At 29.9% G+C, this 25112-nt stretch overlaps 1 protein-coding gene across 1 annotated transcript; it reads right to left on the bottom strand.

The window, feature by feature from the left end:
* Window positions 1–19723: 19723 nt before the first annotated feature.
* Window positions 19724–24632, bottom strand: LOC120069566 (probable protein phosphatase 2C 80). Its single transcript, XM_039021356.1, has 5 exons — window positions 24357–24632; window positions 23237–23998; window positions 21664–21988; window positions 20838–20987; window positions 19724–20420 (listed from the first exon to the last, which is right to left on the bottom strand). The coding sequence occupies exons 2-5, from the start codon at window positions 23827–23829 to the stop codon at window positions 20124–20126; spliced, it is 1365 nt and encodes a 454-aa protein (XP_038877284.1). The 5' UTR covers window positions 23830–23998; window positions 24357–24632; the 3' UTR covers window positions 19724–20123.
* Window positions 24633–25112: the final 480 nt, after the last annotated feature.

The raw sequence follows: 25112 nt of genomic DNA, 5'->3' as shown, positions 1-25112 counted from the left end.
TGATAATGAGCACAAATAGAAGTGTCATTGATTCCACTAAAAGGATATTGAAATCCAACTTTGATATTAAAGACCTTGATTTTGCTAATGTTATCCTTGGAATTCAAATAACAAGAGATTCAAGTGAATACATACTTTATCATTCTCACTATATAGAGAAAGTGTTGAGAAAATTTGATCATTTCGGGAGTAAGACGATTGTTACTCCATTTGATCCAAATTCTAGAGTTATTGATAACCTAATGTACATAATAAATCATACAAGACTTAATATTTCCTATTTAGTAGGAATGTTAGTAAGATACACCAGCAATCTTGGGCATGATCATTGGAATGTGTTAGTCGGAGTTCTTAGGTACTTGAAGTACATTCTAGACTACGGACTGCATTGTATGAGGTATCCACCCATACTGGAAGGATTTAGTGATCCTAATTGGGTCTCTGATAGCATGAAGACTAAATCAAGTGGTGAGTATTTTTTTACTTTAGGTGGGGCAGTTGTATCATGGAAATATTCAAAATAGACATGTATAACACGTTCTACTATGGAATTAGAGATTATAGTGCTTGATAAAGCATGAGAAGAATTTGAATAGTTTCGAAGTTTTCTTGAAAAATTCCATTGTGGCCAAAGCCTGTAAGTGCAATATGTATTTATTGTGATAATTTAACAACTTTTATGAGAGCCAAGAGTAATGTCTATAATGTTAAGTGCGATATATTAGATGTATACATAATTCGATAAGGCAATTGTTCTCTAATGGAATAATTTTTATTGATTACGTGAAATCAAAAGAGAATATTACAAATCCTTTGACAAAAGAATTGTCAAGAGAACAAGTCACATATACATTAAAAGAAATGAGGACAACACCCATGAAACGAGTTATTTGTGGACTAACCTAGTTGATTGAAAGTCCCAAGATTTAGGTTCAATAGGCAAACTAATTTAGTTGACGCACTAAGAAACTTATAATTCCTTTCCATTTCTATATTGTTCTAAAGTGTGTGATCTATTTGTTGAGATTAATGCCCTAAAGCCTCGTAGTTAAATAGTTATTTAATATAATAATTGGTTATTTTAAAATCCAATAATTAGTTATCCATTATGAGAAAAGTCCAAGGTTATTCCATGAGACTTGAATGCTATGTAGTATACATACCGTTAGATCATGTTCAGGTAATAACCTAAAGGGTTTATAGTATATGGATAAGGTTGGGTATCTTATCCTGGTAATACTATAACAACCCACTTTATAAGTGTTAAAATGTTGTAGGTGTTACAAACAATGTGATCCAAGTCGTTTGTGTGGAGACATATAAATGGGGGTATCCTATACAATGAGATTGTATAAGACCGGACCGTGAAATAGACAATCTCTCTTTGTAATGCCGTTGACTGAAGAGATTAATATTTCATAGAATAACCATGTGTAACTCGATATGAACTCCTACCTGTGAGGTCTTGTTCTTTGATTTGTATAGGTGGGTGTAGCCCAAGTCGCTGGCTTAATAAACCTACCATTTTGGGAATGACACCGGATGGGGAGCTAGAAACATATCTATACAAGATGAAATTTATTCCTTCCCACCTTTAGGGTAAATAGATGATTTGTTCCCTTAAGTGTTGATTCCGGGTCTTGAAGAAAGGGTATCTGCCCTCTCAATAGACCGAGAAATACATGGTTTATGGTAGTTACATATACAGATTATTCATTAGAGGGATCAGTTGTACTTAAGGAGTAAAAGGTAATTACAGGCGTAAAATAGTAAATTGACCCAGTTGTAATTACAAATAACTCGTGAAGGATAGACTTACTTATAATGGTTAAATCTATGGACGTAACATATTTTGCGATGCCAAAAGTGCAACTATTGGTCTTTAGTCGAGTGACCCATAGTTAATAAATGTTAGTTAATTTAATTAAAGAGTTTAACTAATTAACCTTAGACCATTGGAGCTTATAATCTTTAGGTCCACTAGGTTCTAAAGATTATAAGAGTTTTGAAAGAATTTGAGTTGTTCAAATTAATTAAGATAATAATATCAATTATATATGATACAATTATTATAATGTATATAGATACATAATAATATAAAGTTATTTTTTAATAAGGTTCAAAATTAAACTATATAATAAAAGAAGATTTATTGTATTTGAATAAGATTCAAATATTAATATGAATTAGATTCTTATTAAAATAATATGAATTAGATTCGTATCAAAACTATAGGCTAAAATTTAATATGAATAAGATTCATAGTAAAACTGTAGGTTATGAGAGAAATAAAAATTTGAATATGATTCAAATATGCATTTAATTAAATATATTAATTAATTGATTAATTATTGATTAACTAGTAATTGATTAAGTTAATTAAATTTGATTTAATAAGTTGGAAAGAGGAGAAGTGGGTAGTTATCCCACTTCTCACTAAAAGTAGGAAGTTCTCTGCATTTAAAGAGTAATCTGGAAAAAAAAAAAAACTTTTCTCTCTCATTTCTCATAATCTCTATCAAGAAAGACAGAGAAAGAGTTTCCTTTGTAAGACTGATCTCCATACAACAATTTCCTTTTTCTCTTTCAAAAAGCGGTTCCCACAAACCAGTACCTTGCTAAAGAATAGAAGGGACCTATGAAGGTGCCACATCAACGTTCAGGAGGAGATTCTTTGCCAGGGAAATCAGTGTTGGGGTTGGTGCCCTAAATTTCATGGGGTTCTATAGTTTGTAATTGTATTATACAAACATCTTATTTATTTAATAAAATATATGATGTTTTATTTCAATTTTAGTTACATTAACCACAAACCAATAAACTAAGATCCAAGGTTATCTTGTAGCTTCATGTATGTAGAGGCATACGGGTGGATCATGTTTAAGTGATAACCTAAATGGTCTATAGTAGATGAATAACGCTGGATACTTTATCCTGGTGACACTACGAGTATGACTCACTTTGTAGATGTTACAATTGTTGTAAAGTGCTACAGATGATCTAATCATAATCATTCATGTGGATATATGTGAATGGGGATATTTTATACAAAGGAGTTTGTATAAGACCGAACCACGAAACTTACATTTCATGTGGATACATGTGAGTGAGGATAGTCTCATTATATAACGTCGTTCATAATAGAGACTTACATTTCACCAAGATGACCATAGGTGACAAGACTTAAATCCTAAATGAGTTGTAAACTTCTACCTATGAAGGCGGTCCTTTGATTTCTATGGGTGAGAGTCGTCAGATTGTTGACTCAACAAGCCTACCATTTTGGGGATTCGTCTGATGGGGAGTTGGGAACACAGGTACACAAGACAGAATTCGCTCCCTCCCCAAAGTAGGGGAAGTAGATAAATTACTCCCTTAAGGGCTGATTCCTTGAACAATGTGGCGCCACATCCTCTCTTGGCCCAAGAGGAGTCTAGTCATAGTTGGACTATGATTTATTGTTCATTAGAGAGATCAGTGGTTCTTAAAAAGTTAGATGTAACTAAAGGGCAAAACGGTAATTTTTGCCCAACTGTACTTACGAGCAATTTGTGAAGGGTCATTGCACTATTGACTGGTTATACCCAATGGACATAGACATATATCTATAATGTGAAGAATGTAGCTGATGGTCTTTAATGGAGTGCCCGACAATTAATGGATGTTGAATAATTTAATTAAAAAGTTTAATTAATTATTCAAGTACCATTGGAGCTTCAATCTACAAGTCCATGAGGTCCCCTCTGTAGCTCAATAGGGATTAAATGAGAATCAATTTTGGATTAATTTGAATTATTCAAATTAATTGAGAGTATTAACTATATGTGATGTAATTAATTCTACTTAATTACATATGATATAATTACTATAATGTATTTGATACATTATTTGAGAGGAAATAAATATAGAATTTTATTCAAATATTAATTATGTGAATTGGTTTCATATAATTAAGTTTAATATAAATAGGATTTATATTAAATATCATGCATTGTTGAGAGAATGAAAACTATAAGTTATACTATATTTGATACAATATTAAACTATAGGTTATGTGTTATATTAGATATAACATATAGTTTAGTATATATTATATAATAAGATAGTTATCATATATTTATATGTTAAATTATTTTAATTTATTTTGAAAATGGTTTTGGGGGGGAGTTGTAACTCCCTTCCCTTATTTCTCTCTATTTCAGTGCATGTGTAGAGGTAGTGTTCAATAGACTTATAGAATTCCAAAAAGAGATAGAAGTTTTCCTTTAGAAAAACAGTTTTTCCTCTCAAACACTTCCTCACTTCCAAAAACCTAAGAGCCCACAACTCCTTAGTGATTCTCATCCCATTAGAGAATACATGAGGCTCTTTTTGTGGTGGTGACCATTTGAATCAAGTTTGTTCGTGACAGATCCGGAGAAAGAAAATACGTGAAGAAGGGTTCTTCAAGGGTTAGGTTTCTCTCACCCTAATTCTTTCATTCCTTTTTGTTTGCATGCTATAAATTTATGATTATGCATAACATTTGTCCTTTCCAACATCCTCAACCCCCTGATTAGCCATAACAGTTATCTCAAGAGAGACCTAAACCCTCTTCAACAGGATTTTCAACAACTTTATTCACATTTTCAGACACAATCTCAGGCTCATTGTAGACGGGTAAAGTAGACATAGAGACCTGGAGGAACTCTATGAAGAGAGAACCTTGAGCGGAAGCAAGATCGTCCCAAATCCATTTTTCATTGAATGTAAGTTTTACGATAAATCAAGAATAATATATGCATTTAGATAAATTATAGCATGCATTAATAAAGGAAAACTTAGGCTTTTAGAAACCCTTACCTTTAAAGACTATTCTTCAAGAATCCCTCGAACAAGTCACGAACAGATCTCCTTCTCCAAAAAGAGACACCACCAAATGGAGCCTCTTGTATTCTCCTTAGGGATTGAGAATAGTAAAAGGTATGAGCTCTGCCTTAAGGTTTTGGAAAAGGGAAGGAAATGGAAAGGGAGGAGAAGAACTTTTCTTCTCTTTTCGTTTTTTTTTTTTTTTAAGAGAGAACTATTCTCTCAGTGTTTCATGGAGGAAAATTAATTTTGTATAACCCTTTCTCTGACCCCTCTCATCATGTATTTGGCTAAGAGAAATTGGGGAGAGGGGGGAGGTAGGGAGGGAGTTGTAACTCCCTCCCTTTAATTAATTAATATTAATTTAATAAAATTAAATTAATAATAATTATACATATAATAACAACCTTANTAATTAATTAATATTAATTTAATAAAATTAAATTAATAATAATTATACATATAATAACAACCTTATTATATATATAAACTATATGTTATATCCCATATAACACATAATCTATAATTATATATTGTATCAAATACAATATAACCTATAGATGTATTTTCTCTCAACCATATATGGTATTTGATATAAATCACATTTATAGTAAACTCACTTATATGAATCTCATTCATATAATTGATATTTGGATCATATCCAAATATTTAATTCCTCTCAACTTACTTATGGTATTTAATATAAATCATATTTATATTAAATTTAATTACATGAATCTCATTCATATAATTAGTGTTTGAATCATATTCAAATTCCTCCCATATTACCTTATATTATAATGTATCAAATACATTATATTAATTATATCACACATATAATTAATTTAATTAATTATATCATGTATAATTAATTCCCACAAAACATCTTTTTAGTTAAATCGGTCGCTTATTGAATTGGCAATCTGGCCGCTCTCACCCATACAAATCAAAGAACTGGTCTAACTAGTCATTTCGTGGTCTGGTCTTATACAAACTATTTGTATAGGATACCCCCACTCACATCTCTACATGAATTATCAGAATCATATCATTTGTAGCACTTTACTGTTGGGATTGGTGTCCTAATTCTCCCAGAGTCTCGTTGTTTTGTAAAGATACACATTGTTCAATGAATAAAATAAGTGTTATTTAATTCTAGCATTTACTCATATCCAATAAACAAAACTCCTTGGTTATCTTATGTGAATTTAAGTTGTATATGTGATATACAATTGGATCATGCCTTAAGTGATAACCTAAATAAGTCTGTAGTATAAGGATTAAGGTGGGATACCTGATCCTGGTGACACTATGGATACGGCCCGCTTTATAGAGGTTTGCAAGTGTTGTAAATTACTATAGATGGTTGATCCTAACCATTGTGTGGAGACGTGGAGTGGGGTGTTCTATACAAAGAGTTTGTATAAGACCTAGACCACGAGATGACTAGACTCTGTATATAACGTCGTTGATACTAGAGACTTGCATCTCATCTAAACGACCATAGGTGACAAGACCTCAATCCTGAGTGTTTTGTGAACTCCTGCCTTTGAGGGCGGTCCTTTTATTAGTATGGGTGAGAGTGGCCTTGCCAACTCAACATGCTTACCTTTTAGAGGACTTGTCTGATCTGGGAGCTGGGAACTCAATTCACAATATGGAATTCACTTTTTTTCCGAAAGAGGGATAAGTAGAGAGATTGCTCCCTTAAGGACTGATTCCGGGGCTTGAACATAGTGGCCACAACTTCTCTTTGGAAGAGAAGACTCAGTCATATTAGGACTATGACTTATGTTCATTAAAGGGATCAATAGTACTTAAGGAGACAGATGTAACTATAGGGGCATAACGGTTATTGGCCCAGTTATACTTACGAGCAATCTGTGAATGGTTGTCACACTGTTGATTGGTTAAGATGGACACATAATATATCTATAGTGAGGAGAGTTCAGCTGTCAGTCTTTAGTGGAGTGCCTGGCAGTTAACGGATGGTGGATCCCGTGACTAAAGAATTTAGTCAATTATTCACGTACCGTTGGAGCTTCAAGCCATAGGTCCTGTCTCTTATACACATCTAGATGTGTATAAGAGACAGCTATTGGACATCGACCTATACGATAGGTCTTCGCCTTCTCCCACTTGCCCAGTCGTGTACGCAATCATTGTTTCCTCCGTTCCTATGCCTCATACCAAGTCCGAATAGAACCCACCCTCTGGATTCTCACACCGAGAATACCAAGGTCTCTTTGTGGTCGTGTTGTTCGAGCGTTCATGTGCATCGGAACGTGGAGACGCTTCTGCCTATGTATGTAGAGTTTCCTACTAACACTTGTAACACCTACAAAGTGGGTCGTATCCGTAGTGTCACAAGGATAAAGTACCTAGTTTTATCCATCTAGGATATAAAGCTTAGAGACAATTGTTATGGTGAACCTTATAACACCACTCTCCCACTTGTCCTAAAGCTTAAACCTTACTAGGAAAGTTTCGCTTTCAAGGAGGCCACCCAACATAAAAGTGCTCCAAGCTAAGCACACTTAACTTTAGAGTTACTATGATTGAGCCATCGAAAAGGAAGGTGCACCTTGTTGGTATAGGAAGTAACTTTCAATTCTTTTAAGCCTTTCTCAACCATATTTTCATATCCCCAAGATTCCTCTCATTCGAATATGGTCTCGGTTCATTCATGTACCTCTCCTAAGCTCGGGTCCTTACATGAAGTGCCCAATAGCTTCTGCTTGGTTCATCTCCAAACCACATCTTACTGGGAGAGGTTCCTCTCTGGTACATCTATAACACCCCAAGTCTAGAATTTGGAGTCCAGAGTCTGGTATATTACAACTAGAACTTGATAGAACTCTTCAATTTGGAATGGAATGCTACAAATGAAGAACCAAGTTGCTATTATAAGGCTAGCAATTTAGAAACTCTTCAAAATAAAAAAAAAAATCAAATCAAATAAATATAAAATTGAAACATTTGTCAAATTTAACTCAATTAAGTTGTTACTTGATCAACATCAAACATATCTCATTCAAATTGAAAAAACTACAAATTTAACTTTCATAAGTGTTAAATTTATACATGAAACATCATCTAATTTGAAATTTCAATCCAATTTGAAAGTTTCTAACCATGAATTTAATCTGCATAATTAAATTCATTTTTTATGTTTGAATATTCAAATGTTTCACTTTCTTTCACAATAAATATCCAACAATCCCCCGCATGAAAGAAAGTGAGAAAAATCAACAAAAACCATTGAGAGCAAATATTCCAAGTTATGCATCAGGGGAGGTGTCTTTTGGACTTGAACCTTCCTTAGTGAATATCCATAAAAAAAATATCGAAGAAATAGTGAGATAAACTCTAAAACCATCATTATCATTAGTGAATTGAGACAATAAATATCACACACAACTCATCTTATATCTTTGATTTTTATACGTTTGTGTCCAATTTGGTCATCGATAAAATCCTAAATTCATGAGAGTTTTAGAAAATATATACTCATTTGAAAAATTCTCATAGAAACAACCCCATTTCTACTCTCACATAGGTAATATTAGTTAAGAGTATTCTGTCATTACACCTCTTGTAAAACAAGATATTGATAACCTTAATATCTATAGATCACACATTTTAGAATATCACAGAAATTGAAAGAAACTATAAGTTTCTTAGTTTGTCAACTATGCGAATTATCCATCTAGTTTGCCTATTGAACCTAGATCTTGAGATCTTCAATCAACTAGGTTAGGTTACCACCAGATAACTCATTTCATAGGCTTTAACCGCATTTTCTTTGATGTATATGTGATTAGCTCTCTTGACAATCCTTTCATCAAAGAATTTGCAATATTCTCTTTCGACTTCATGTAATCAAGGAGAATTATTCTATTAGAGAATTGTTTTATTGAATTATGTTTTTGTCTAATATATCTTGACTTGCCATTATAAACATTATTCTTGACTCTCATAGAAGTCGCTAAATTATCACATAGATATATATTGCACTTAACATCTTAATGTAGCTTTATCTTGTTTGGAAACTAAACCTAACTAATTACGTATTGTTTTAAACACTTTGGTCTTCGACGACAGTTTTGATAATTTAGTTTTATATATGTCCATGATTAAAAAAAAGAAAAATTTTGAAACTTATAAACTTATCTTTAAAAACGGAGAACAAAAATATATTAAAAAAAAAAAAATAGGAACCAAAGATATCCTAATAAACAGAAGATAATTTTTCAAAAGAGAAGGGGAAAAAATATTTTTTTGTCGAAGTGGGTTGAAATAAGTGCACGTTTTACTTTGTGGGGCTAATTATTTAAAAGGTTATTATCGAATATATATATATAAAATAGATGTATAAAATGTTTTGAAGTCCATGTCCTTAAGAGCTAAGGTTCCAAAGGAAGCACACGGGAGACACGCGGTGGGAGATAGAAGCTTGAAGCATACAAAAGAAAACAAGCAACGAAAAAATAAAATAAAATAAAAGATTAAATTGAGATTCCAAATTTATATAATTGATCAAAGACAATGACTTTATGTAGAAAGTTGATTTAATTTGCAGGCATGATCATGGGTATCTTCTATCTCCTATGTCTATGCCCTTCCCAACAAATATCTTTTTAAATAAAATAAAATAATAATTTATGATCGGAAAGATTCAAAGTCTCTAATATTTCTATATAATATATGAATTATGTACTTTTTTTTTATTCTATGCTAAATTATTTCTTTTTAGTTAGAGTTGTATTGAATTAAAATGTAAAGTTTATGTCAAAATGAGTATAGTTCAACATAATATCCATACTATCAACTTCAAAGTCAGATATGTAAACTTTTTAAATAGGTAAATATAGACTAAATTTTATAATTTAGAAAAATGTTTTTTTAAGTTGTTTTGTATTGTTTTCAATTGGGAAAGTATATATTTAAATATGCGTACCAAGTCATGTGTATAGCTTAAATCAACCAAAAAAAAAAATCAAAATACTAAAAAAGAAATCTAATACTTAAAAAATAACTAATTATTATATTGCGAGATAAAAAAATAAAAACAATAAAGAAAATACGTGAAAACAACCCGAGAGTCTTTTTGTCAACTAATAGTGTGCTTGGAATATTTTTTGAAAAGAAAATTTGTCTTCGATAAGCACTTTTTGAGGAAAATAAAGTGTGTTTACCATAGTTTATTGAGTTATTTTAGACGGTCAAAAGTGTTTTCTACAACAAATAATAATCATTTTAAGAACAATTGATTAACTTTAAAAAATTAATCTTGAAGAATAACGCTAGAAAAAAATTTAAATTAATTAGCCGAAAATTTTCTAAAGAACTAAAAATTTCTTAGAAAAATTATTTTAAATTACAATACTGTTAAAAATATTTACAAATAATAGCAAAACATCACAATCAATTAGTAATAAATCGTGATAGACTATTACTATGTCATCCATAGATAAACAGTAAAATTTTACTATATTCATAAATATTTTGATTCATTTTTTTATATTTGAAAACAATTCAAATTTTTATATCATAAAATACACTGAATGTACCTTACTTTTTAACTAAAAAATATTTTTCTCAAACAAAATATTTATTCACAAATTTGATGATGAACAAAATTCAATGAACTCAATTCAATGTAAGTAGGATTGGATTATCAATTCATTTAAGTCGGGTTAGATTTAAATAAAAGAAAACTTTATGGATTAAGTTAGTTTATGAATTTACTTAAAAAAGCACAAATCAACTTGAACTTGTCGGTAACTTTAAAAACTATAGTTTTTCACTTACGTATATATTTATTTTTTTTAATTTAATTTCGTGATTTTTTAAGGAAATTTTTATTATGTTCGTTGAAGTTGATTTGTTAATGTTAATTCATTATATGAAAATAATGAAATAAATATTTTAGATATTAACATTTTACTTTTCTTAAGAATAAAATTTTAAATAAATGTTTTATGTTGGCTTAGGTTGGGTTGATCTTTATTTAATAAGAGTTATTTAGATTAAAAAACTTAATAATCCATATGTAAAATTGGGTTGGGTCTAAAATATGCTTCAACACAACCTAAGTCAACCCACAAACACCCCTTTCTATATTAAAATGCTATTGAAACATTTTTAACTTGATTGTTAAATCTATTATAACTATAGACCAAAATTCACTCCATATGATTGCAACTCTAATCAAATAAAGTAATTTTGTAATTTCTATATTACCAACTGATATTTTATTTATTTTATTTTTTTTTTTTTACTGTGTCTCAAATTCCAATATGAAAACTTTCAAAAAGCTAGATAAAAGTCTTTGTTGCACTTTGTGTGTTGACAATATTTTGTTTAAGACGGACAGATTTAGTTAAAGGGTGTTTTTAAGAAATGCCGACTCTGCAGAATGCTTTCTTTAGCAATATTTTGTAAAACTTTTCTTTTTTCGTGTGTAACTATTTTTTGAAGTTAGGGTTGTCATTGTGTCCGCTATGTTTATATAAAGCTCTTAGTTGCTAGTTTAGGGCTAGCCATTTTCAAGAAAGATTTCAAGAGTCGTTGTTTTGTAAAATTGTTCTGTCAAGTGTTATTCTTTGAAGATGTTGAAAAGAGTATTGCTTTGAGGTTGGAGACATACTTCAAGACATATGTGTGTTCCATTAGTTTACTTCTTGATAAGGGATTCTCAAGCTTAAGGGGAGCCAAAGCTAGATGAGTGAAGAGATCTTTGCTCGAGTGGAAAAGTTATCGTTGAAGTGAGAGGAAATCTCACGACTTAAGGGAAACTTAAGCCTAGCAGAGAAGGAATCTCGTTCTTAGTGGGAACCTAAGATATTATTCACTAATATCATTGAATAGAGGGAGCCTAAGCGTTTGAAAGGGGGAGTCTCACATCTAGGGGAAGCTTAGGTTAACAGTTGAGTGATTAAGCTCTACAAAGAGTCACTGTAATAGTGTTCTTATTACAGATAAGTATTGTGTAATAATTGCTTATCATTTATATTAGTGAAGTTACCTCTCATGGACACACTGCCCTCTAGACATAGGTGTTTGTACCGAACTGGATTACTAATATCTGGTATTATCTTTATCTTCTATTTATGTTTGTTGAATACTTTGAGAAATGTTATAATACTATTTGTAACAACAATTGATGTGCGCTAAGTACTTTCATATTATTTTCATTATTGTATGCATGCATTCTAGGCACTTCAAGGTTGAATTATTCGAATGTTTAGCTTTTGAGACTATTATGTAAAGGAAAGATGGTCCATTGCATCTTTATCAATTTAAGAAATGTTGATAATATTCATTATTTGCTTAAAGTGGGAAAAGATGGTGATTAGATTACTTAAATAGAGTGTGCGAATTTCATTTTTTGTTTTTTGTTTTTAAAAGTTAAAACTTATTTTCTCTTAATATCTTATTATGGTTTGATCTTTCTTTAAGTATAAGAATTGAATTCTTAATCAATTTTTAGAAACAAAAACTACCTTTTTTGTTTTTAAATTTTGACGCGATTTTTTAAAACATTGGGTAAAAGTAAATAACAAAGCAAGAAATTTAGAGGTGAAATGAGTGTTTATGTTAGGAGCAAGTGACCCAAGATGAATGGTAGGTGTCTTGGGATTTAGAGCAAGCTCTCATGGTTGGGAGTAAACAAATTTGTTCGAGGGGAGACTCAAAGTGGTAATTTGTTCGACGAGAGGATTGTTAGGAAAGAGAATGATCACGGATATATAAGTGTAGACAATTAGCTTCATTAGTATGAAGGGCTTTTAGGGTAAAACCAAAAGCAAAATCATGAGAGTTTATGTCCAAAGTGGAAAATATATGTTGTCTTTATCAAATTAGTAGGGTGAAATCCTCAAATAATGAGTAAAGAAATGGACAATAAGAAATGGATAATATCATACTATTGTGGAGGTATATTGTTCTTATCATATCTATAAACTTAATTTTTAAAAGAAAATAAAAATAAATAAATAGTTACTAAACGAGATCTGAATAATTCATTTTCTGTTTTTTAAAATCTTAAAAATGTTCTTGATTAAAATCATGAAGGAATTTTAAAAAAATTCCAAAGTTTTGTTTTTCATTTTTTATATGGTTTCTTCAATGTGATTGTCTCGTGCTCCACCAATTATCAATCATGTTTCGTTCTTTGTTTTTTAAAAGGACAGCAAAAACTAAAAACAATTACCAAATACGTATGATTTTTGTTTTTCTAAGACAAAAAACTAAAAATAGAAAAATAAAACCTAAAATCTAAGAATTAAAAATGGTTATCAAGGCTTTATAAATATTCACTAAAAAAAACTAAAAATATAGGAATTAGACCTAAAATATTAACAGATATAGAATAATGCAAAAAATTTTGTAGATATAATCAAATTTAGATCTAGCTCTTGAAGTCTAACAATGATAGACTATATCGCTGATAAGAATATCAGCCATAAAGTTTATGATTGATAGAAGTCTATATAGAGTTTACCACCAAAAGATTTAGCTATATTTATAATTCTTTAAAAATGTCGTTATACGCTTAATTATTAGCCTGAAAAATGTTATCTATTGCAATTATCCTAAAAAAATTGAACTATTTTATATGTATTTTGAATTAAGGATTAGAACAATGATGTCAACATCAATGTTATAATTTTAAATTTACGAGTTTATCAATGGATATATCGATAAAATATCGATATTGACATATATTTTATTAAGTAAAGAAATTTAAATAGATAATTATTTTTTTATTTTCAAACCAAGTTATAGATCTTACTATTGGTATTCATATTCATATTGGAATTAATGGATATATTTTTAGACTAAATTATTAAAAAAATAAAAATTCGTGAACTTTGCACTTTATTTCAAAAATGTCTTTATTCTAAAGTTGCAACATTAATTGTCATTGACCTTCGCTTCAAAATTACCCTTAGAGTTGATTCCTGAGTACTTTGGTTGAAAATTGGGTCCTCAAATAGGTATAACGATGACCTGAAATGATGTAATAAAGTTTAGGTCTCAATTTCCAATATTCGAGATCATACGCATGATCATTTTAGGTCCTAATTAATTTTCATGGATAAATTTTTAGAAACTTTTATAAAATGGTCGAAATGTATGTCAAACTTTTATGGATATATGGAACGGAAAATTTCAATCCTACGATGAAATTGATTTTCATAATAGCTAAATTTAACTTAATTGCATTCATCCAAACCTCCTTGATTTACTGCTAGTAAAAAGCTAACCATTTTTTAGAAGGATGGAAAGTGCTTTACGACCCATTCAAAAGCCCTTTAAAAATTTTTATAACATTTGGTTATATATATTGAGTTAACTAAACTATTTGGAGCCTATATTTTAAAAATGTCATGAATCCTAAAAAATTATTTACTATGGTTTTTTTAATAATAAATAAATAAAATACAAACGAGTTTTTCTAGTTTTGATCTTTGTAGTGGTTGTAGTTTCATTATTATTGTTAGGAAAAAAAAACCCTAGTTTTGGACTTTTTTTTTTTTATATCGAAAAATGAACCAAAATATTTACAAAATATTCTAAAATTTTAGAACTATCAATTATAGATGTTGATAGACTGATAGACACTTATAGAATCTATAAGTGTCTATCAACATCTATCATTGATCTTTCTAAAATTTTGTTATATCTTGTAAATATTTGAAATAATTTCTCTAATATATATTCTCATTTTTTTCCTAAATCCTACGAGAATATATATGTATGTGTTATATTCTATGTCCAATTTTCAATTTTTAATTACAAAACTTCCACACTAGGCCTAATTATAATATATTCTCCTTTTTTCTTAAATCTTACGAGAGTAGGCTTATATTTGTATGTTTTTACATTTTGTTTATAATCCATAAATTTAGGGTGTATTAATTAATATAAAATGTATATTATTGTTTCATTCTATGTTTATATTTTATATATGTGGGATATATTTAATAATATGAGATGTATATTCTTATTTTATTTCAGGTTTATATTTCATAGACTTATGGATGTATTATATAATATTGGGTATATATTTTTGGTCCATTCTATGTTTATATTTTATATATGTGGGATATATTTAATAATATGAGATGTATATTCTTATTTTATTTCAGGTTTATATTTCATAAATGCAGGGTATGCTTAATAATCTGAGTTATATGAGTCAAATTGAAAAAAGAAAATACTTGACATATATGTTTTATTAATATATATATATATATATAAACTATGAGAAAAAATGGTTCAAAATTAAATTTTCAACACGCATTAATACAAAAAATTATAGAAATTAGACGATTGAACATTCAATATTTTGCTCTTAATCAACAATACAGACAATATAATATTCAAAAATATATATACAGAAATCAGGAACTTAGAGAAAGAATATACATATAAATTACACATGATTAAAAACACATGCATATATAGAAATTGCACGATGAGATTATTAAGGATAAAAGCTATCCATTATATTGTAGGTCAAATACTAAAATAATATATAAATGAATATCTAACCATCGAAAAAATTAAATACAATTGTATCGTTAAAATATAAAAATTACCAACTTAAGGGTAAATTTGGAATAAAAGATATGTAGGATTTTGAACCATGAAACTGAAAGCTTTCTTCAAAATTGAAATTTGTGAAATATATAGTTGAGATGTTACTATTTCTTATAATTTATGTTAGATATAGGTCATAAATAATTTTTTTTTTCTTTTTCTTTTTCTTTTTTAAAAATTATTTTGTCTAATTTTTAACTAAGTTTTTCATGGTCTTAAAACAAACATTTAAATCTGAACCAACCTTCAAAAAAAAAAAAAAAAAACTTTTAACAACTACTACTTTTAATTTTTAAATTTTAGTTTTGACTTTTTAAAACTTATCTAAAAAGTAGGCAATGAAGTAAGAACACGTAATAGTAAACCTAGTTTTTCAAAAACATAAAATCGAAAACAAAATGATTTATCAAACAAAACAAACCATAATGAAAATAGATTTTGAAAACTCTACAAATACTCTACTTTGAAAGAAGGGGCATTTTTAAATATAAAAAAAAAAAAAATTAAAAAAATTTACATTTTATAACAAAAATTTTAAAAGTACACTAAAGTCTAAATATTTTTTTAATTTTTCGATTTATAAGAATTTCAATAAAAGAAAGTATTTAAATAGTAGAGTGCACAAAAGTCATCTCAAAGTTTATCAAATGATATCACCCAATGAAATTTTTCTTTACAATTGTTGTTTTTATATTTTTCTTCAAGTAATATGCTCAGTTTTTCTTCTTAAAGAAAAAACTACCAATTTTATTCAAAAAGCCATTTGATTTGTTGTAATATTCTTTCCTATTGCAACTTTTTTTTTTCTGTCTTTTTAAAAATGTGCCACTTCAAATTACCCCTCAAATTAAACCTTTATTTCAATGAGACATGATTGATGGGAAAACCCATAGAGGTAACTTTTGAAATTTAAAATTATTTAAAGCTAAGTTTCAAAAGTATCTATGGATGTGAGAATATATTTTCTTTTACACCGAGTTAAAATACTATTTTGGTGTTTAAATTTTTAATTAATATTTTTAAAAAAAAAAATTATTAAAATATAGAATTGTTTCGAAATTTGTTATTGAAATATGTAGTTTTATTCATCCTCATCTCTTGACTAAAGAAAAGATATATATGATATTTTCAAGAAACATATGAATAAGTTATTATATTTTAAAAATAAGTTTCAAAACAATCACATATTTCTAATAAATGTATTAAAAAAATATTAATAGAAATTCCTACACTTTGATATTGGTTTAATGTTAGTTCATGTATTTTTTTTAAATGTTTAATTTTAGTTTATGAACAACAGAGACTAAAATGAAATAAATAATTAAAAAGACATGATACATATAACATGATGAAAATTATAATTGAGAAACTTTACATGACAAGTGAAGATTTCGAAAATAAAATAGGATAAGTTACTTAAAAAAATATATATATGTTATAATATGTCACGTTATTTTATATATGAAACAAAGTTAAACTAGATTAATATGGAGTGACAAACAAAAATTAAAAGAAAGAAGTAGACAACATAAGTGATATGGGTTATAATTATAAACGTGATTTAATATATTGTCTAAAAAAAAGTATGTTGTACGTGATATTTGGTGTAATCTATTTGGCCCCTTCTATCATCTTTATGTAATATCAAGTTGAACTAGCTAAAATTTGTCAAATAAGTAAGTCACATCATTGTTTAATTAATAATAACTAACGTAATCAAAGTTGTAAAACATAATTTACATTTTTTTTTATTATACTCGAGTATAAGTTTGACATATTTTTTTAGTTTGAACATATCATGATTGAATTAATGCATATATGTGTTTGGTTACGCTCTTAAATAATATATATGATTTTAATACTAAATCTTTTTGTTGGGTTACATTATAAATGATTTGACAACCATCAAATTATCACAAAAAAAAAGTTATTTTAATAGGATTTCCACTCAACTCGTTTTCAGTTTCAATAGCTTCTTAAAAATATTTATATTCTGGTAAATCAAGTTGATTTTCTACATTAAAATTAAGGGTCTGTTTGAAATTACTAAAGAAAAATGTGTTTAACTCTTGTGATAAAAAGAATGGTTTAAAGTATAATGGTTTAACTCTTTTTTTATGGAATACAAAGATAAAAGACCGAACCATAAAAAATAATAGGTGACATATCGATTAAACTATATTTGGATTGGTCTATCGATCCATTTATACTTAGGTTAGGATAACAGTTGTACGTGTGTTAATGATTTATTTTACCTTTTTTTTATTAAATTAAAATTCAAATTATTCCTTCTCCATATCTACATGACTACTTTTTCCTAAATGACAAGTTGAAATCAGATATTGTGGTGTTGAGTGAAGGTATTTTGATTTTTTTATTTTTTTTATTTTTTTTATTTTTATTTTTTTGGGAGTTTTTAATACCCACTTGTATATATAGTTGACAAGCCCAATTGAGAGCCTCAACTTGAGGGAACAATTTCTTTCCATACATAAAATAGACTTGTTTTGTTACTTTTAAATTTATGTTGCTATTCAACTTTTGTTGATCCACCTCTTTCCAGCTATATGTTTTTACCATTCCTACAAGTCGCATAATTCAACCCCATTGCTTTTATACAATAAAATTTACTTTTACTAATTTAAACTCACAATTAACCAATTTGTTGTAGAACTCATTATCTTTTTCAAATTAATCTTTGGACAATACAAATGTATACCCAATTACCACATAAACTTAAAATTACCTACTTAAAACTTATCTTTGCAAAAAAAAAAAAAAAAAAAAAAAAAAAAAAAAAAAAAAAAAAACCAAGAATTATTAGAGTAGACAAAAAAAAAAAACAGCAAAAGAAGAAGTCCACAACTAAGCAAATAGGGATGGAAATGGTTCGGTTCGATTCGGTTTGGTGGTCAAACCGAACCGAACCAATTTATTGGTTCAAACCGAACCGAACCGAACCGATCCACATATATGCAGTTCGGTTCGGTTTCAAATTCGGTTTTGGCATTTTTTAAAAAAATCCATGTTATATTCTTTTTTAATTAAAAACGATTCGGTTCGATTTTAAATTCGGTTTTGTTCTTTAAATTAAAAGCGATTCGGTTTTTAATTTCGGTTTTACTCTTTTTTTTAAATATATATATATATATATATATATATATATATAATATATATATTAGTTAAAAACGGTTTGATTTGGTTTCAAATTCAGTTTTCGAAAGTGAAACCGAATCGAACCGAATTTTTCGGTTTCATTGAGTTTTCGGTTCGGTTTTTGCGGTTTGAATGACCACCCCTAAGTGCAAGGAAGTGTTAGCATGAACATAGTTCTACTCGTCGGTAATTGATTTGTGCTCTTTTCCTTAAGGTTGGAGGTTTAAATTTTCATACATCCACATATTTGTTGTACCAAAAAAATATACAAGAAATGACAATGAAAAAGATCGAGTTAATAATTATGAAAGGACTAATCAATATAACCCATAAAGATAGATTAAACCTAACCACCTCGTATTAATATTGAAAAAAAACTTGCAGATCCTCAACCCAAAGTTTGATAGTGTACGCGAAAAGTAGGTGATCAATGCCCTGTCCCGACCTTAAACTCACCTCGAATAAATATTTATGGATTTTTTAAAAAATATACGTATAATATGTATTTTAATTATATATATTAAAATAAGAAAAATTATTTCAAATGGTAAAACTGTTGAAAATATTTATAAGATATAGTAAAATTTTAGAACTATCAATGATAGGCACTATAGACATTGATAGAAATCTATCAGTGTCTATCACCGTCTATCATTGATAGTTTTAAAATTTCGTTATATTTTGTAAATATTTTGTTTTATTGTTATATATTTAAAAATGATCCTTAAAATAATAATATTATTATACTATATTATATTATATTATATTATACAAAAACTGTAATGAGTAGAAAAAAATACAAGGGTATTTGCAAGTCTAATTAATGGTTTTCTAAAATAGCAATTATAGCAAAAAAAAAAAAAAAATAGATTTTTTTTCATTTTTTACTTTTCTAACTTTACCGTGATTTGTATATCAACGTGTATATTTGTTATGCTTTGTATTTAGTATATCAATAGGCTTATATACTTTATATAAAATATATTATTTATGCATTGCCCGAAAGAATTTGTAAGCCTCCAACTCATCAAGGAAACCACATACATTTCACGACCATATTAAAAAATAAAAGAAAGAAACTCCATTGCGCTCAAATACCAAAAAGAACAAAAATATAGTACAGGCAAGTTATTATTTCACAACCACAACAAATATTTATCACTTAATCGAGTATATTCATTCACTGGATGCAAGAACGTGAAGAGATTGTAGCAATCAGTGGGGCGCTGCTGCTGTTTCTTTACTTAAGAATCGAAAGTAACATCTATCATTTGCCTAAAGGCTGTTTCTAAAACAGGAGTACAAAGTGATAGGAGTTTACAGAAACCTCAGGAAGGTTGTGAACGATGATTGATGAAAAAACCATTCTACAGCTTCGTCAACTGCACTCCATGGAAAAACTGGGAACAAAGATTGTCAATCCTCACAATCACCACCATTAAGTTACACTAAAATACACTTCATTCAGGCTCTTCAGATTGCACTTAATTGGAGTGGAGAGAAAATCATGTACTTGTAGAACTTGTTATATACGAGACAACAACGGTGATATCATCCAGCTTACCACCGTAGTAGCGATAACCAGCCTCTTGGGCAGCAGCAGAAAATGGGGTCTGCCGGTTCCGATCCAGTGCTCTTTGGCGTGCTAAAGCAGCTATCTTTTGTGCAGTTACTTCGGGTTCCAACCCAGATCTAACTGCATTAACTACAACAGCTGAAATCTCATTACTGTATAGATTGTCGAATAAGCCATCTGTTCCAGCAACTATGACATCCCCCGGTGCAACAGGTATCATGAAAACCTGCCCAGAAGGATCAAGAAATGATTCTTCAGTGCATTACATAAACAGTGTATACTGTATACTATCATTTAACAAGGGGGAATAGTGGTTCATAAGTACATAATATCACAATCTTAATGAGGACTTCGTGCCATTTTGAGATTGAAATTATAAACATGGTTCAAAATGAGACAAACTGCTGGATCTCTAACGGCCTGTTCACATTCGTAATTAATTTTCATACTTCTGCCCCTCACCCTGGCGACAGGAAGATGAGGATTATTTTAACTTTTCAGAGACCAAGTATATGATAATCTTAGTTAAAATATAAACAGACAAAAGCCTAGAACCTCTATGGCTCTATCCCTCCTACAGATATTGATGTTTTAAGCAAACATAAAAGAGCAAAAGAGAGACATGCAAAAAAGATCAACAGACCTCTCCAGAGCTGGGTAAATCACCACCACTGCCGCTCTCCAACTGATAAGTAAAATTGAAGCCATGTTGCTGAACGGGAGATCTGAAAATAGTGCTTCCATCTCTTATAACTATGAATCCACTATCCCCCAGATTAATAGCATGGAGTCCCTGCAGAGATGTCAAAACAAAAAATTTCGTTAATATAATTTTATTTATAAAGAAAAAAAAACGAAACTATCCCATTCTATTATTTTACATATTTTTAAATTAGAAATTGGTTGTCCAAGTTATACTTCTCCCTTGCAAGTAAAGCACGTATTGGTTGATGTTTCAGGACCATCTGGGATTTAAATTACAACACTAATAAAAAAAAATTTGAAATAGGTTAAAAGTACTTTTGAAACTAAAATTAAGGTGTAAACAAATTTCACTAGAAAAATATTTTCCCATCATGATGTTAATTCCATTGTTGAAGATGGTAAGAAGAGTTAACTTGGCTAATCCTAAACACCAAGGCACAACAAAGTAGTACCTTTAAAGTTGGATGATAGCATACTTTGGGTTGCCAATTTTACACGAATTTGTATTTTAGAAGAAATGGGATAAGCCATGTCATTAACCAACAGAATATATATAACTTCCAAGTGAATGAGGACATACTTTTGGAGTGACATTTATACACGAATTTTCATTTCACAGCATTAACCAATTCACAGGCCAAAAGTAAAGCAAATTAATGTCAAACTAGGTAAGTAATCGTACGATAAACTCCTTGACCATACAATAATAGAGAGGCATTGGATACGGATACCCTGGAAGTTCTCGGACTATCAGTAATGGTTACCTTTTCAGAAAGAGAAATGATGCAGGCTGTTGAAGAACCCTTAGCTGTAGTGCCTGAATGAGCTTTCTCTAACACCTTGGCAGGGTCAACTGAGTCCCCAGGCTGCTCCTGTATGGCATTTATCGAGTTTGACATAAGTTCACGAGCAAACTTCCCAGCATCAATGCCAACATCTGCCCAACCACCTACACCATCCGCAACACCAACTACATGTTCATCCACACAAATAAAATGAGAATCCTCTCCTCCTGTCTCTTCTTTCGCCGGATGGGGAAGATAGCATGATCCTGAATGCAGCTTCAAAGTTCTTTCGTCTAATAAACCTCTAAAGTTCGATACAAATCATGTCAATTAGTTAGTATGGAAGATAAAATCGCTTTATGAGTAAAGGTTACGGGACACAGGAGAAGGTATGATAAAGACTAAGAGGACAACCAAAAGATGAAAACTCAACATCAATATCAATCATAGTCAAGAACAAACAAAAAAAAAAAGCCCATTGGATTGCATAAAGCACTTAATTATAGGCAAAATCCTGATTCACACCTTCAAAAAGATTCATCAATACATCGATATCCAACAATCTTTCTGTAAATCAGAAGGTTCACATCAATATTGATATTAAGAATTAACCGATATCTCCAATATCTTTGACAAATACCCAAAAAATATTAAAATGTCTATGTATATATCATAAATTAATCTCAATATGAAGATAGACACTAATAACAAGATCTATAACTTAATTTGGAAGTAAAAATAACTTATTTAAATAAATAATTTTTATAAATTTTTTATTTATTCTCCGATACCCAGTCACATTAGTATTTGTTTCTTAAAAGATATTCAAAATATTTTTAAAAATGCTAACAATCTTATAATAAATTATAATCGGTCAAGAAACAAGAAAATAAAGTCCAATAGTGACAAATAATGTAAGATAGATACCTCTTTTCATTATATCAATAAAAAGTTTTGTTTCCGTTTCAATATATATATAGGATAGATACCAAGGTTTAAAATGTTGATGTCATCGTAATTATCAAAGTTTCAATTTTACGTTAAATGTTAATAGAAATATCGATAAAATATCGATGTCGGTGAAAATTTCTATAAAAAAAACTTAAAAACAAAAATTCAAAGAAAATTATTTAGATTAATAAATGAATATTCACTTTTTAAACAAGGTAAAATGGATATGTGAAAATGTCGATGGAACTATCGACATATCGACAGAAATTCAATACCATGATAGATACTGACGTAGAACAAAGAACATACATGAGCAAAAGCTCAACAAGCACTCTCAAATAAGCAAAAAAAACATTGGTCATCAGGATTAACGCTCTCCATCATTAGACAGTACTTATCAGGATATAGAACCATGACTAACTAAGTCCAACGATGCATCGAAAAATGATATTACCAAAATTGTCCAAAGGAGTTCAACATTACTCACCAAATAGTCCTACTCAAACTATAACTGCTAGATTGAAAGAAGATATACCAATATACAACTAAAAGCTCTTACAATAAACACTTATCAAACTAAGAGCTAAAATAAAAGACATACTTGCTTGACAAAGTGGTTGAATTTGTGAACTGTTCATCACGAGAGTTGCTGTCAAAAGCTGGAGAATTAGCAGCCCCAGCAGCATAGCATGCATGAGATAAGGCATGAAGATTTGTCAACCCGACTTGCAGAAAGCAGTTTCCCTTAACATGCATTGCATCAATTGAATTGCTCCGAGAGATTAGACAATTATTGGGTGCTTGTTTCCTTCTCAAACTCATTCGAGCTTTCTGGAAATTCTTATAACTTCTATGGTTTAACACTCCCACCACAGGTGTTGCAAGCTCTAAAGCATTTCCACGGTTTGTGACTAAATTTTCAATAAAGCCATCTCCAGAAACAGATTTAGCACTAGAAGCAGCCATAGACTTTCTGTTGGAAGGGAATCTTGGTGAAAAATTCAAAGTATTTGACATTGAAAATGTGGAATATGGCAAGGAATTAGAAAACCGGCAATCCTTCGTCAACAATTCCCCTCGTCCAAGAAAGAAATTGTTTATATAGCGCAGTCCACTTTGATGTCCAGCAGCTATTGCTTTCTGAACACCAGAGTATATAGTAGTATTAAGCCTCAAAACAGATCTTGTTTGCATCTTAGTCCCTTTTAGGAAATGCTTTTGACTCGGAGACTGTCTCAATCAATGTAGAACCTAAAATACCATACAGATTGTAAAGTTTCATCACTCCCAATTCATCTACAACCAACCAAAGTAACAAACTTTCTATCTGAAAAGTCCTCCACAGAACGCAGCTGAAACAACCCTGATATGGAAAATAAAATAAATTAGTTACACCAAAAGCATACCTGCAGCAGATGAGATATGAAGTGAGCTATGCGATATGGTTAAAATCTAAAGCAGTATCAGCATCGCCATCAAAGAAAACGAAGCAATTATCCCTGGTAGTCAAACTCAACGGTATAGCATATATGTTGATATGTAAGGCTTGACGCCATTAATTCTTCAATTCGCTTGAATACTCAAGTTCCGAAACATAAAGTTTATGAGAGTCAACAGAGAAGACAAGAACACATTTCAAGAGTGATTATAACCTGGGTATCCCTCAATCATAGCACACCATTTGAAGAAAGTGCAATACAATAATCGAAAGGAAAAAGTACCGGTATCTCTGTAAACAATGGATGAGAAAGCGAGTTGATGGTTGACGATAATATGAGGAGCGGGGCGAAGTTGGAGGAAACTGCATCTACTGGAGATTAGCAAAAGTAGCGTCTAATAAAGGAAAATCGGTGGCCTGAGAAGGAAAAACTGGAAGTAATTGGAAGAGGATAAACCCTAGGAAGTGAAACGAGCGCCAAAGGAGCTCCGAAATGGATGATGAACGCCAATTCAAAACCTCCTCCAGTTTTCTGTGTAGGGTTCACAAATTTCTCAAAATTAAAATAATTAAATAAATGCAATTGATTATTTCTAGACCAAAACGTGAATATTTCATTTTCCTAATCGTTAATTATTTTTTTGAGGCCAACTTGAGCTATTTTAAAAACTAATAAAAATATTCCTTTATACTCCAAACTGTGAATTTTTTTTAAAAAAATAATAATGTTATTTTAATAATTATAACAAAAACAGGGTTGGGTTCAAAGTATTTGCAAAAAATAAATTTTGAAATCGTGTACTCGGTATATAATTACCCCTTAATTGTGTACCTGGTACACAACTTCATTTAGGGCCCGTGAAATGGTAATGACCTGGTACGCAGACTGTCCATATGGATAGTCCTTGACCACATAATCGTTGACGGGGTCCACGATTACCTAAGTTGTATATCGGGTACACGACTTAATGGTCCCAATAAACCCACGATCCCCCCTCCCCTCTTTCCTCCATCTGAAACTTTTCATCTTCCTTCCTCT

Source organism: Benincasa hispida, unplaced genomic scaffold (assembly GCF_009727055.1).
Source record: "Benincasa hispida cultivar B227 unplaced genomic scaffold, ASM972705v1 Contig508, whole genome shotgun sequence".
Lineage (NCBI taxonomy): Eukaryota > Viridiplantae > Streptophyta > Magnoliopsida > Cucurbitales > Cucurbitaceae > Benincasa > Benincasa hispida.
Note: the sequence above shows the minus strand (reverse complement) of the source record. Positions and strands in the feature narration are given on the sequence as shown.

Bases quoted from the DNA above. Each gene is read 5' to 3' on its own strand.
- LOC120069566 (XM_039021356.1), bottom strand. From the start codon at position 23,829: ATGCAAACAAGATCTGTTTTGAGGCTTAATACTACTATATACTCTGGT. The intron at 21,989-23,236 runs GTATGTCTTTTA...ATCGAACTTTAG, and splicing joins TCAACCACTTTGTCAAGCAA to AGGTTTATTAGACGAAAGAA. The intron at 20,421-20,837 runs GTCTGTTGATCT...CCTTCTGGGCAG, and splicing joins ATTTACCCAGCTCTGGAGAG to GTTTTCATGATACCTGTTGC.